General features: G+C 34.3%; 1 protein-coding gene across 4 annotated transcripts; it reads right to left on the minus strand.

Annotated features, from left to right (window-relative positions):
* Positions 1-202: 202 nt before the first annotated feature.
* Positions 203-15,177, minus strand: LOC122400426 (JNK-interacting protein 3). 4 transcript variants are annotated; one of them, XM_043401889.1, is made up of 18 exons: positions 14,577-15,177; positions 10,416-10,733; positions 10,190-10,310; positions 9,397-9,804; positions 9,048-9,281; positions 7,948-7,965; positions 7,712-7,769; positions 7,589-7,645; positions 6,954-7,289; positions 6,696-6,875; positions 5,137-5,338; positions 4,177-5,060; positions 3,845-4,064; positions 3,477-3,762; positions 3,198-3,395; positions 2,902-2,991; positions 2,557-2,614; positions 1,775-1,899 (listed from the first exon to the last, which is right to left on the minus strand). In XM_043401889.1, exons 2-18 carry the CDS (start codon positions 10,722-10,724, stop codon positions 1,896-1,898), a joined length of 3,663 nt encoding a protein of 1,220 aa, XP_043257824.1. In that variant the 5' UTR covers positions 10,725-10,733; positions 14,577-15,177; the 3' UTR covers positions 1,775-1,895. The 4 variants fall into 4 exon arrangements, with proteins under 4 accessions (XP_043257821.1, XP_043257822.1, XP_043257824.1 ...); XM_043401888.1 differs by having other exon boundaries at positions 2,557-2,617; XM_043401886.1 differs by lacking the exon at positions 2,557-2,614 and having other exon boundaries at positions 203-1,899.
* Between the last annotated feature and the right edge of the window lie 1,020 nt (positions 15,178-16,197).

The raw sequence follows: 16,197 nt of genomic DNA on the forward strand, positions 1-16,197 counted from the left end.
AATGGTGGCTTCCCTCAATGTAGAATTCATTAGTGAAATAAGCATGTATAATCAATATATGAAAGCAACATTTTGCAAAAACTACTTAAATGTCACACAAATATGTTAAATAAAATGGTACGTGTACACGCACACCCCTGGTATACAAGAATGCGAATTTCGTTTACTTACAGTAGAAAAAATGAATCCGGTTCATTCCGTTTCGCAACTTTCTTTATTAACGCCATTACAGCTTCATCATGAGCCAGGTACAATTCCGAGCTCGACATCGAAAGCGAGCTCGCACAATAACGTGCAGCCCTGACACATTATGCACATCTTATATTTCACCGGTTTGTCGCTTAACATAGGAATTTACAAAAGTTTCGCAAGCCCAAGTGTCGGCGACTCTCTCACAATCCCGAATGCAAGAAGTTTACTTCTAGTCGAAATCGCTATATCGGTCTAGACGCGCAACTTTAAACCATCTCGCTATAAATTGTACAAAGGACACAATTAAAAGTCGTTCCTTGTCTTTGGTAATTAAGGGAGTGTGCTGACGGTAAAACAAAGTTGCAGCAATACACGATAAGAAATAGATGTACCGTCGTTGTGTTTTACGCATGTAGTAAAATCACTTCTATTCCATTCGTCAACGAAAACATAAATTATTAATTCTCCACGTACGCGCTATAAATATCTCGTGAATATGTACAGAAATTCATTCCGGCGCTCTTTGAGACCGTCGTTTGAGCCTAAAGAAAGCGAACGCACGCGATCTGACATGATATTAAAAGATCGGTCGTTTAGAACATAAAAAATATATTACACTCCATATATGTATATATTGGACGCAAATTAAACCACTTAGGTCTGAAAAATAATATACTCTCTAACTAAAACAATGTACAATATATTATGCTTAAATGCTGCTAGAGTCAATTGCACCTCTAATCCCTGCACAGATGTAAAGGTTATTTTACCTTTGATGGTAATGGAGATATTAATGCAGCTAGGTAGCAGACATCACGGCAGCTGTGAAACTCATTGTCCGGTATCTTTATCGGTTATCACATTGGTTGGCGGAAATGTAATGCTCTTCGATCAGGACTGAATCCAAAACATTTCAGAAGTTTTTCCCGTATGGTATGAAGTACGCGCGTCAGGATGAACGCTGTTTCTCAATCAAAACGCCGGAACTATATCGTCCAACAACCCACGTAAACATGCAGGATCGTTGAAATAATTTTTATATAAATTACGTTATCATTACGCAAGAGCGAATTAGTATGCCGATAAGTAGGTACTTTACAGAACGTACTTTAGATAGAAGCTAAGGGATTATAAGCGTTAAGAGATTCTAATTATGTTTTTTCATTAAAAAAGAAATATTTCCTCGGTAAACACCGAATACCTAAGGAATTAGTAACCGGTGGATGTTACTTGGCCAGAAACCCCGAAAAATCTTAATACGAAAATCTAAAAACGTCGAAAATAATTCGTAGTACTTTAAAAAAATCGCACAATATCTCTTACCTCTTCGCCGTTACAGAATATTTCCACTTGATCATGGAGTCTTTCGTGTAATTCGCTACTATCGTTATATAGGTATAATTAAATAGAACATTAGTCCGGCGCAGTGAGATCTCACACGGCCAGAAGTTAAGTCCAATTTGTCAGTGCCTTCGCAACGCACAACGGAAACCACTCAGATTCTTGATTCGCATGTAAAAATTTAAACTGGACCATACACCGGGATCAGCATGCTTTCAAAGTTCCTAGGCTAGTCATTCATAGGCACTGGTACAGGACATTGTACTTGCCACACTATCAGATGGCTCTGTTCACCGTGTTCCTCAACGTTCGCGGCAACAGTAGTGTTGGGTCTCTCCATGCTCTCTTCCGTTTCCTCTCCATCACCTAGAAAAAGATTCATCGATACGATGCATAGACATTAGTAAGAACACTCACGATTCATGACCAAAAAAAAAGAAGTGCGATTATCGGTTGCGTATTATACAGTACGATGCATGTCAGCTGGAAATTCCCAACCCCCAGAGAATGAAGAAAGCAGATAATGGTAACGGGTGTATAGTTGCTTTGAAAAACGAAGGTGCAGACACAGTTCCTTGTATTAATGGAGATTATGAAGCTATAAGTTTGTACTGTACACAAGCGAACAATTCCAGACCAATTTTTCTTCCAACCAAGAATAACAAATGTAATCAGATGTTCTGTACATACTCACGTGTACATTTAATGTACCAATGACACTTTGCGTAAAGTTCTGTACATTCACACGTGTACACTTAATGTACCGAAGTTCTTTGCAGAGAAACAAAGACAAGATGTAGATTCTTTTAATGTCAGGTTAGAGATGTATCTAACTACTTGTGGACATGTTAGTTAAATTTCATTACACCGTGCACAGAACATTCAGTAGTTAGTATGTATATTGTATGTATATATGTTTCATTATCAATAACGTAAATGATTTATCCATTCAGTCGCACAAACACTTGTGTAAACTGAAGTAAAGACCCATTAACCACTCTTCACTTCTCTCTGGGGGCATACCTGACCAACTGCCATACAATCAGATGAGTCGCCACGTCACTCTCGTCTTCCGCCTCATCTGCTGGAAGTATTACAATCGTATGAAACAATATTTGATTGGACTCTTTTCTTTACATTAACAAGATGGTACACAAAGTGCCAGATTTAGTAACGTTTTTTTTTCTTTTTCTATAACAATATTAATAGCATAATACATAATTTGTCATGTACTAGAAGTATCATGAAATGAAAAACCAAGTTTGCATGTTCCAAATGAGCTTAATTTCTCGAGCTGTTGAAAATTTCAACGAATGATTAATAAAATAAATCTATATAAATAAATAACTTATTAATATCATCACTCACCAACTCTAAAGTCTATATACCCTTCACCTCCTGAAAGGACAAGCATGGCTGGTTGAGAACCATTTGTCACTGCACTCTGGCCACCATGACCTACAATTATCCAAACAAATTTTGAATGAATTTTATTGTTATATTCCTTTAAAAATGTATAGAATTTTGGGGGTCCCGTGGAAGAGATGGTAAGGAAAGAGAGTAGGGAGAGCGTTTCTCGGTCGAGTGCTTGCGAGAGGAACGGCCCCTCTGGCGGCAAGTACAGGAAGCGATGTGGACCCCACAGAATTATTAAACAGACATACCAGGCACAGCAACGAACATTTTCACGGCATCTCTATGCCCATGGAAGCTAAGTTGTGCATGTTGCATACTGCAATAAGGTATAAAACTTCCAGGTGTAACACCACGGTCTGACGAAAAAATTCTAATACCGACTCCTGGTACATCATTTTTGCCAATTCCTGCTTGAATTCTAGATACTGTCATCGTACCACCAGCACCTATTTTACATACGTTTTTCATTTTCAGTCAAACTTTGTACTATTTAATTTTATAATTGTAACACTGATATCTCAACTTACTTTCAGATAAAGGAACAGAAATTATCACACCATTTCCTGTACCAATCCACAGCCTATTTGAGGAAATAAGTAACGCGGTAATTCTTACAAAAGAAAAACCAAGCTTCCCAGTTCCGAGCATTTTGCTAACATAAGGCTCGATATCGACGTCTTGAAGATGTTGATAAGTATGAGCATGATAAAGCCTTAACGTTGAGTCTAATCTAATACTGACCCAGACTCCTTCGCCTAACCAAGCTAATTGTCTCACTTGCGACTCTCGACGTGGGTGAGCTTCAACGGTACACTGGAAGGTTTATTTAACACATGATTTAAAATAACGTTTGACCTATAACGGAGAAAAATTATATGCAAATAAACAAGTATACCTCGACAGTCATTGAAACTGGATCTATTACATGAATCTTATTTCTATATCCGCACCATAGAGTTTTACCACTAACAGAAGTCATGCACCTAGTTGAATATAGTGGACTTCCCAAAGTAATCACATGATACTGAGATAGATCCCATTGTCCATCTGCACCTCTTTTAAATAATGCAACAGTTCCGTTGGCAACAGCAACAAGAACTCGACCTTGCACATGTCTACAGAAAAAATGCAAGACAAATTTTGGTCATGAATTAAATTAATAATTGTATGAATTACTTTATTGTTTAGAATAAGTAAATTTATAAATGTTTATGGTCCTCTACGTACACAATAGCCACCGCAGCATCCTCCAATACAACAGAATGTAAGCAGACCGACCAGTTTGCCACACCGGAATGTACAAACACTGCACCATTTTGAGCCCCAAGCCACATTGTTGGCTGTATCGAGGACATTTTTTCTATAGGAGTACCTTCTTCAACTTCGTCACTTTGCTTATCTTCATTTGCACCCTTTTCTTCGTTCACTCGTGTAGAAGATACTTCTTGGTTAACTTTCACGAAATGTACTTTTCCCAGATTTGTCGTTTCACTGTCTACGCTTTCTAGTTTTTGCGGTTCGGTAGTTGCATTCTGATTGGTGTCGTCTGACTTCTTAGGTTTTTCATTACTCTGTTCTTCCAATACACTATCCGATTCGGTTTTATTCTTCTCCGATAAAGTTTGATTATCCTGGTTACTTTTCTGATTATTTTGTTCAGTATTTGAATTCACGTTCCTCTCCTGACCACCATTATCCGTTACTCCATTTGCAGTTCGTACTTCTTCTTCGCTAACAGCTTGAGCATAATCACTTTCCTCAGCTCCAAGTACACTCGCAATACAAAGTAAATGTTCATCGCAAACGTTAAAAACTTCCAAAATTTCGGCTGGATTATTAGCATCTATCACAGTAACTTTTGACATTGTTTTAGTCGATGTACAAATCCAAACCAACGAACTGAGTTGCTGTTGTAAGTGTTCTGCCTCCACTCTCTGGTTTTCATTCTCTTGAAGCTCCTTGTCCAAATGTTCAATAGCATCTTCGGTATCAGTTTTCGAATTGGTACTTACTTCTCGAGCTTCGGCGGCATAAAATACACTTCCTCCAACCATGCAACCACCGTCACGTGTTTTACCACCACTTAAATTTACACCAGCACCACACCATATCTGGACAACAAAAAAATGAAAGCAATTATTATACATACTAGTTTCTTGTTTGTACACATTAACATATCAAACGTGCCTTCATCCCAGGTTGTGATTCCTGTAATGGTCTGCAATAAACTGGCACAGGAACAGGTTGTCTAACTGGAGCGCTTGGTTTGCCTGGTAAACTCCAGCCATAAGCTTGCAATCGTCCATCTTCTTTTCTAACATGTGCGCGGACTTGACGATATTGCTCTCTCCGTTCATTTGCGCGTCTGGCCATGAGTCTTTCAGAAGATCTGTAAAAATGTATGAAATATAAATTAGCTGTTGCATATTTTTAATACACACACGATCAAAATAATGTTTTTAATTGTAGAAGTTAATAATTTACTGGGACGCTCTGTTGTTTGTTCAACCTTTTGTGCCTATGAAGACGTTCTTGATCACTGGACACATTCTTCGATTCAAATGAAGTCTTAATTTGACTGTTCATTCCATCGTATCTAATGTTCAGCTTCATTATTACTTGCACAATAAAATTTATATCCAGGTTTAGAAGCGGAATGTTAGACATAGTGCAGAACAGATTTACCTGCTGGCCAATAAGCACCCCACCGAAAACCAGAAAAACCAGGTATCTCTTGACAACACCATGAAGGAGAGGCAAGGTTGAAACCCGAACGAAAAATCAAAGCGCAGAGCAAAAGTGAAATAAAAGCCAAGTTTATAACATGGTCAAAACTTCATTTATTTGCTGATCAGTAATGATCGTATATTATCTTTCTTTCAAAAATGTACAAACTTTTATTTACAAAACTATTGCTTTTCAAGCATGACTTTGCAAAGATAACAAATAATTTAGTATGTAATTTAAATATATAACCACTACTATGAGTGGTAAATCTATCTCTGATAGATTGGTTTATATTATAATATATAAATAACGTTCGGTTTCAATATACAGATAATATAATTTACAATTTTCTTTATCTATGAAAAATAAGACTAAAAATAGATGCACGAATAAAAGCAAAATTGTCAAAATGAGAAAGTTTTTGTCTGTGTGAATGAACTATAATCCTATTTCAATATTCTATTACAAACGCATACAATATTGCACGTAAAATATACATCCACGATCTTTATTTATTACAAAATGGCAGGTGAAATGGGAATCGGATCGATAATTTGTTAAAAGCCATCACATTAGAAATCGCTCAGGCAAGAAATTATTTAGAAATGACTCACGTCTCTTAAGAGCGATCAAGAGTAATTGAGACTCGCGGTACAAAAAGATTATGGATCCCAACTGACCAAAGGGGACTCAATCTGCAAAGATGAGGTCGATTCAAAGATTATAAAAAAGTCAAGTATCTAAAATTCTGCCCCATAAAAATTGTAAAACATTTTCGTCATTGCAATAGCTTTGATAAAATGTCAAAAGAAATGTATGCGTAAAATTTATGTTGTCATTGTATCCTTATGAAAACTTGCATAGTAGAAAAATCACAATATCGTGTGACTGTAGTTAGAAAATAGCATAATAATAAAAAAATTAATTCCTACTTAGAGAATAGAGAAAAATTTGGCAGGCTTTAGTGTCGCATTAACGTAATATCTAAGTGCGTGTATAGAATTTGATTGATTTCTCACATGGTGTCTCCCTGGTCGAAAAACTCATGGCGAGGTTTCAACGTATGTCTACGCATGGTGCCCAAAGGTGGTGCTGGAACAACTTGATTTGTCGGTGCGCTATATTTAATGTGTGGTAATGTGTGCGGTCCTCGAAGCAAAGTTCCCCGACCTGTAGGTGTTATGAAGAGACTACTAAAACTGCAGACAGAAAGAAAGAATACAAATTATTATGTGCTCCAACAATGAATTTCTTTTTTTTATGTAAGAGATACTAACAACTTCCACACCGAACCTTTTACCCCCGATATACTGGCAGGATCAGTCTTAGAAGCTCTAAGCATTTCTGTCCATCTAACTGCTTCTTGAAGTTCCATGAATCGTTCCTTATACTGATTTCTCTCCATAAGTACTCTGGCCATTTCTACTCTGGTAAACCTCTTTCTTTGTGCCAATGGTACATCTTCCTCGTCGTCACTCTTGACTGCTTTTGCTGCTGCCTCTGCCTCTTCCTTAACATTCTTCAATTCTTCTTCAAGAGCAGCGACTTTTTGCCGTAAACGTTCCCTAGTTTGTTGCAAACCCCGAACTTCTTCGCGTAATATTTCTTGCTCACTAGAAGATGTATGTATTCTCACATATGTATATCACCACTAATATCATGTTCATTTATGTTAAACAATAATGTTTATTTGCTCGCGTTACTTATTAACTCTTTGATTCGCAATAACAAAGTTTTAAAATCAATTTTTTTTTAAACATCAAATATCAAGCAACAATATGCAATGCAATAAATTTTACTACAGGTGCGATTCATTTTTGTCAGATATGGCTCATAATATGGACCTCGAGTTTGATTCGATATTATAAAGCAACAGATTAAGTTAAATAAATACTAATATATGTTACTTTACCTTATCAACTCGTCCACTTTAATGATTAAGTCATCTTTAACAATGTTGAGCGCATTTCTGAAACACAAAAAAATATTAGTGTACATAAATGACATAGTATATAAATATTAATACAATACTCACTTTGTGGCCAAAAGTTCATTATTTTCCATAATAAGACTTTCCACTTCTTTGCCCATTCCTAGTGAAAGACGCTTCTTTAATACATTTAAAATAGCACGATTGCTTTATTTTATTCATTGTACAAGATAAATTGAAGTAACTTTATCAGGAACATAGCTTAATTAAAATAGTAAATTCTATAATTCATTTTGAAGTAATTTTAGATGTAATATAATATAAAGTTAGTAATATCTTACCAAAAAAGTTGTCATTGACTGCATGAAGGATTATTTATGTCATGCAATTATTTAGTCAAAATTGACAATACCCCGCAGTAATGAGAAGGTAAACAATGGAACACAAAAATACATTAATATATTATATATATTGTAGTATGTTGTATATATTTTATATCTTGTAGTTCATATGCAATGTCCTGTAAAAAGTAATATAACCCAAAAATACAATTTTTTTATATAGAACTTCGTTTTCGCGAAAATAAATTTTGAAAATATGTGAACTATGCATGCGTTTAATTGATAATTCTTAATATCTTGATATTAGATCATACTTTCAAGCCAATATTAACAATCTTGACATCATTAGACTTGATTTAGCCCAATACATGCAAGTTCAAAACACCAAATACTAACAACCCCAGTGTTATGGAATGCCACTGAACCTATTCATATCAGATTATAACTCTAAATTCATCAAAATTGGTTCTAACACTTATGTATGATCGTATACGAATGAATAGGAAATATCGAGTTTATGGTTCTTAGGTTCTCATTATCGCATTCTATAAGTCCGAAATACGAACAGTTGCTTTAGTTTTTAAAGCACAGCGCAAGAATATTTTGTTCTATATTTCCAATTACTTTTCCATGTAGAATCATTTACTTCTTGATTATACCGCTCATTACAGGATATCTTGTATATTATCATTGTATAGAAATTTGTATGATATAAGATTTTACTTCGTTAATATTAAAGAATTGTAATTATGACATTAACCCTTAGAGTTCCAATATTTATGCAATTACATATTATTTCGAGTTTAATCTAAAATTCTAACAGTGAGTGGAAGTTTATAAATAGAATATTAATATTAACTAGGTGTTAATTTTTATAGAATTCATGAACATTAATCTTATCGTTGTTAATTTAGGAATATGGAGCATGCTTGTTTTAATACAAAACGAGTATTGTACTATTCGATTCGTCGATAATTACATACAGAATAGTATGTATTAAGTATGAATCGTACTTCTGTATATAAAAATGAGTAAGAACTCAAAGGATTAATAGACTAATGATATATTCTTATGAATGTTAATTAATTTACAAGACATACCCGACGATGCATACTCTCCAGGATGAACCCAACTACCAGTGATGTCTGCTCCTTCATCCATTTCACCCAACGCATCAGCATCCTGAAAACTAAGTTCCTGGTACAATGTATTGGCACTTCGTTGCTCTCGTTCTGTTCTACTCCTTCCACTTGGAGTAATTGGTAGTTTCTCTCCTATCGTTGGTGATGTAGGTGTAACCAATAATGGAGGTCCCTCAGTTTCTGGACTCTCATCTATGAATAAAACAGCAAATACGATATAAATATTCTGATGTAATTATCAAATAAATATTACGTATATGTTGTGAATTGAAAATTTTAAAATTTAACAATACAAAAGATTACATACGTCTAGAAATTGCAGTTGTTTTATTTGCTTGTGCTGGTTTATCTGTTAATTGACTCTTATCAAGTGTTTCTATAGTGGCTTCACTGCTGCTGTCCAACATTTCAGTTCTTAAATTAGCAACATTTGGTGGACTATCATCTGGAACATCTTCTGCATTCATGCTAGCTTCTAAACTCTGAAAACCATAACTTAATGGTCCAGAACTTCTAGACATATGAGCCAGCCCAAGAGATGGTAAACGAGATAGACCACGACCACTAGTTGCATTTTCTAATCTTTCCGTACTCCCAACTAACATTTTTGTTCTTTCCATATAATCTACATGTGTTTTAAATAATTCTGTGTATCTTTCATGCAGTCGTGTATATTCTCGTTTTAGTTCTGCCTCTTTTTCTTCAAGACGAACAACTAAACAAATACAAGAAATGATATACCATATCTGTTATATCCATTTAATTGCAAGGATTAATTATGACAGAACACACTCTAAACCTAAATAATATAATTACATAACTATATTTAACTTTAAATTATAAAACATAACATTCTAATAGAAAACATACATAAAAGGGAATTATCTACAATGTTATACACGCAAACGAGTAAAGTGCTTAATTCTAAAATAAATTCGTATTAAGATGCATGCACAAATTCACATCCCAGTATGTCCAATCAAATTTAACCCACTGAACAATTAAATGAAAAAAAAAAACAATAAAAAAAAAATATTCTACTCTACTGTAGAGGGATGTTCTGTGAAGGAATGGACTGGGAGAGCCATTGACATTTGTACCGTGATCATGTGAATTCTTTGTCTTCAATTCCAACATCCTCACTATCGATTCGAGACTCTCAATTTTTGATAAATATTCTTTTCTTTCATCTTCCGCAGCATCTTCTAGCTCCAACAGTTTCTAGTTAGAGAAATATAAATGTTATTTCTTTAAGAATAATTTCATATTATATTAACTAAAATATCAAAAATAAGAGTCACCATATTATAGAAATTTGAATCATACCTGATCAGACGTTTTTCTTAACTGTTTTTCTCTTTCATACTGTGTAACCAATTGTTCGTTGTCTTCCCTTAATAGTTCTAATTCAACTTCGCGTTCTTGATTTTCTATATAAGATATATCTAGACATTCTAGAACATTGACTAGAAGGGGCATTAGGTCTTTGACCACATCATGATCATAACGAGCTATCATTTTCTCAAATTCCTGATAAATACTGCCAGCCAGGCTCTGAACTTTCTCAGACATGACCACATGGCTGTCTTCGTGAGTCCCATATACGGTTTCTTGATCCATTTCTATTTGACTCATTTTGTATACCTACAATATCAGGATTCAAAATAAATATCATGAAATCATTTAACTTTATTATTATAGTTCAAGTATTTCCTTGAAATTGTATTCTATGCTTGTCATGATACATCTCATATTTCAAACTATTTTTAGGCATTTTGCCAAGTAACAAGCTAATGCTACCAAGTAAGTATGACACAACAGAAAAGGAAATATTAATTACTGCGGACTCGTACGAACCAGTGTTTTTACAACTGTGCAAAGATTATACAAATACAAAAGCATTATACTCAACCCTAAACAATTTTTATTTTGATTTTATTTGAAATAGCATTTGGGAAGGGAGGAGAAGCCAGTTTAATACGGTAGACAACATTTCATAGTATGAATTTCAGGATAGCAGATTCTTCATATCAAAAGAAGAGGCCTCTTTTAAAAGGCATTTAACATAGGGTTATCAAACATCCTACTTTGGAAGGTCATGTTCTACAATTTAATATTCCATCCTTCAGCCTACTTTTTTAAAAAATTAAATGGTTAAAATTTGTTTTACTTATAATAAAATTTTGTTTATTCCTCTGCATTTGTGTTATTTGTTAATCTCTAGAATAACTAGAATAGTAAGGAATTTGCCACATGGTTTTGTTCTTAATCTAGTGAGTAATTTATTGAAATCTATCTAGGATCTTTTTCCTAATAAATGGGAATAGTTAGAACCGTGGGGATTCTCAATTATAAAATGTTCAATTGTATAATACATCTATATAAATATATATCCAATATATTTATAATAATAATTAAACAAAATATACATAATAGTAGGCATTTTTGATTCCATCTTTGGTTTCAGTCCTACTGTCAGTTAATTATTTATATTTTTCCATATTTATTTATGTTGTTGAACATTGTATAAAAATCTATACAACTTTCATCATAATTTACTTCAGTTATCAATATTACTTTCAACATATTTGCATCATATTGAACCTTGTCATGTGTCCAAACATTATTTATAAGGGAAAATACTCTTTCAGTTGCAACATTAGTATGAAGAAGTATGATTAGCACGAAAATGAAAGGCAATTTCAATCCACCCATGAACTAATGAGATGGTGCAACTATTTTTTATACATGAAAATGCTGACTCAATGTCCGCCCATGAAGAGAGTTTAATTAATATTATTCAGTTATATAATTCCATATTTTGAAAACATATGAAGACGACTGAAAACCAATTGGTATCACGAGTAAATTTAAAATACAAACGTAACCGATTTCAATGATTATGAATTTCGTGGCCGACCGCCTAATAGCGGCCGATATAATTGTCTTGCTCAGACTTAACCCAGACCTAACCAGTTTAATTAGTTCTTATCTTGAACTATTAGGTTTAGGGCATAAATAGCTTAATATTTTTTGTAGAGATTAAAAAGCTGCATCGAATAGTACAATAAAAAATTATAGGGTTCCATTCAAAAAAAGAATACAATTTTGTTTAATTGTTTAATTTTGTCTTGTGACATTCTTTTTATCTGTAACCGTTTCAAAGATATAACTTTTTCCAGTTACATGAAATAACCCTGTATTATACATACTACAGAAGCAGAAAATCATAATCATTGAAATCGGTTAAGTTTGTATTTTTAAGTTCACCCGTTATACCCATTGATTTCGGCCGTCACGATGTATTTCATGCGTTTATAGAAATAGTAAATGATCGGCGGCCTCGAATTCACACACGCGTTGCGAAAAACGTATACGTATAGGTAGAATTCGGTAGCACAGAACTGAAAATTTCTACAAAAATTTCGAAACTAATAAAAACTCAAAAGCTAAAATTTTATATTCGAAATTTTTGATATTTTCCCTCTCCCTTCTACAAATTTCATGCCAATCGATTACAGACTGTTTTTAGCTTATTAAGACAATTAATAATATCAAAAACAGTCATATCCTAGTTTTCTATTTGTATTACTGCTTTATAAAATGATGAAGCTAGAGTGTGAGCGAAATGTAACCATGCTTCAAATTATTCAGAAAAATTCTGAAGAAATAGTGGACATTTTCCTTGAAATTGAAAAGAAAGTTTCAAAACTAAAATCATTTGCAATACCCATTCAACCATAGGCACAAATACTAGCTACCTTGATTGAAAATAAATACATTTTTCAAATAATCATTTCTATGTCTATAAACAAACTATTAGTAACTGTTCGAATAATATTATGAAAGATGTGACCCACGTACCCAATTTCTATTAAATAAGGTAACCATAAGTCCCAAATTTCCTGGATAGTGCTGAATTTTCACATTATCCCAATTTTATTACAGGTAATTCAAGACACCTGTTTGTACTACTTTGTCCTGAATGTACATAAATGTTTAGACTAAGAAAATAAATCAATATTATATACTACAATATTGATCAATGAATTAACATGAAACATTCAATATATTGATATCAAAGAATATGAAATTTTCATATGATTTCTCTATTAAATTATCACTTGTTTCCATGGATTCAGAATTATTTAGGAGATTAGAATATATGGCAGATTCAGGATTGGAAGTTTTAATTGTATTACAGATAGGTATTATTTTATTTTCATAAGCAGTAGTTTAGGTAAGGAGAGAAAATGCATATTCACTGAAAAGTTACAAAAGGAATTCTCTTTTATTAAAAATCAAGATGCTGATTTCAATGTTAGGAACAATATCTGTACATCTAATTGTTCAATTAATCACATTGGTTGCCATGGCATTAATGTCTACTTAAGTAGCATTCAACACAAAAAAGCAGTTTCTCTTACTGCATCTTGTTCTTTTTTAACAAATTCTTATAATTTTGAAAAAATAGATACCTTTGCATACCATGCTATTTATAATAATCACAATTTTAGACCTATGGATTATATTATGCTTATGAAAAAGTAAGGCTAGGCAGTGTTGACATTCCCACTCTAATACCTGTCTACTATGCCAATGTTGTGATTATCTGTTTCATTCTGTCTCAATATAATCAGCTGTCTGATTTTATTATTGCTAGACTAGGGAAGTCAACACAGCTTTGCTTTCTTTTTGCATAAGCACAATATATGTAAGCTGCTCATTTGGTTATTTACTAATTGATGTGTCAAATCACAAACCAACAAAGATCTTTCCTGTACTTGTTACATACGTAAAACAGAATTAAAAGTAAAAGTCTAGAACTAAAGTCATTACCATGCGATACATCTGTTATTGTCAGCAATTATATAGCTGAATGTGTACGAGAAAATAATTTAATAGGAAAAGTTATTCTTTCCGTTAATAACACTAACTAATTTTAAAAGACCTATCATTAAAATCAATATTTTATTTTTTAATAAAAGGAAATTCCTTTTTTATATAACTCTTTAGTGAGTGTTTATATCGTAACAGGAATACAAATAATCATTTAAGAAAGCAATAATTAAATAAATTACCTCATATAAAAATAAAATAGTACCTATTTGTAATACAATTAAAATTTTAACTTCCTTAAATCTGTCATGTATTCTAACCTTCCAATTAAATGTACTAAATCCTGAATCCGCGAAAACAACGAAAATCTAATAGAGAAGATATGAAAGTTCGATATTGTTCGGTATTAATATATTGAATGTATTCATATTAATTCATTGACTGATATGCCATAGAATGTAATATCGATTTATCTTGTTAACCTAAAAATTTATGTACTTGAAAGTATTTCATCGTAATTCGGGACAGAATAGCTGACTCAAATTACCTGTAAAAAGAATTGGGACGAAGTGTGAAAATTCGGGTCGTATGGTCGCCTTATTTTTAAGGAATTATTCGAACATAATGGTATTGTCAAAAAATACAAACCGCACTATTTTCATATGGCTCAAAATTAATTATAATTTTACATCGCACTAATTCCCAAATATGGCTAAATGATCCGCCTTGGTAAACGCTCGTAAGAGATCCAAATGTCAAACGTATAACTGCACATAACCTTGCACAAGACACGATTCAAGATTAGAATACACTTTTAGAGCGACAAGATTGAATCAGGTCATCACGACTCCACGTCAGAGAACTGCTGAACCCCGTGATACTTGGTCGTTTGCATTATCACTATTTTTACGTATCAGAGTCCGCACTGAGAACGAAGTGGGACGTCTTGCCTTGAAGTGGCCCGTTCCGTGTTGTGATCTGTGACGTTTCGCAACCACCTGGGCCTCCTGGTTCCCTCTTTTTTTTTTTCTCTTCTCGTTGCTTTTTCACTTAATCAAATACGTTTATAAAGCACTCTGCTCGATCACACAAAACGCACCAAGACGGCACGCACTAGAGAGAACATTTCTCATGAATTACGTTGTCACGTTTGACATTAGCCAATTTCATTAATTTCTGTCAACTCTGTTGACGATCGTTTTTACATACAGAAGTTTGCCATTTTTTTCACGCTTTCCACCGACCAATGCTGCAGACGTATTGTTAAATTCTGACGTGTTCACAAATAAGCCTGCAGAATTACGAGATACGAAACTTATTTTTGTAATTGCTTCTCTCTTGTTAGATGGCCGTGCGCGACAGCAGCGTATTTAGTTACTTTATGGTCGTCTATATTGTTGCGATCTCCGCTGGTATGAATCTGTGTACTATGTGAAGTTAGCTCTAAGACATAGGGATATCAAGGTTTGATGTGAGAGCGAAATTCAAACCGACCAGCGTATTGTAATAAACAACGAAATCGTACGCTTTTCAACGTGGGCGATCAAGCTGGGGAAGGTAGAGAGAAAGGAAGGCATTTCTTAGATACTTAGTTTATTTTCTAAAGGCCGTGTCGAATTCGAGTTTCCATCGTTCCTTTAGTTTATTGTTTAGTTATTACGGACCGTGCCGAATTAGCTATTTCCGTTAAGAGTTTCAATGGTCTTGACACACAGCAGGGCCTCGCGACACTTCGCTTCGAGTTTCGTTTACTTTCACAAGGGTCATAAATTTTCTTAAGGGTTGCTTAGGCCGCTAGCCTCGTTTTCTCTCTCGACTCCCACGCTCTCTCTTACGCGCGCCCGCTCCAACATGGCCGCGTAACCTCCACCTCCACGCGGCTCGGGGGTGGATCATCGATCGAAGACGATCCGGACGGATGGGGCAGGGCACAAACCCCGATTGGACCAGGACAATCCAGAGGGAGGATCGAGGAATATTCCGGAGAAGGGATGAACATCGAGGACGACGAGAAGATTTCCGCGGAGGAACAGATCGATTTCGAAAGTCAACCAAATTGTATCTAAAAGTCGAGACGAAGACGAATAAATCTTACCAACCATTTTTCGAACATACATAGTCGTTTGATTTTTGCGCGCCTCGCCGAGCAGAGCGGTGCAGCGCTCCACGGGCACCAACCCACCGTCCTTTTTCCCTAAACCACGATCTCGGGACGCAACAATATTGTGTTCATTTTATGAACGCATATTACTAGATTAAATTCATTAAA

The sequence above is a fragment of the Colletes gigas genome, unplaced genomic scaffold (assembly GCF_013123115.1).
Source record: "Colletes gigas isolate AHSC1104 unplaced genomic scaffold, ASM1312311v1 Colletes_gigas_Sc00018, whole genome shotgun sequence".
Taxonomy (NCBI): domain Eukaryota; kingdom Metazoa; phylum Arthropoda; class Insecta; order Hymenoptera; family Colletidae; genus Colletes; species Colletes gigas.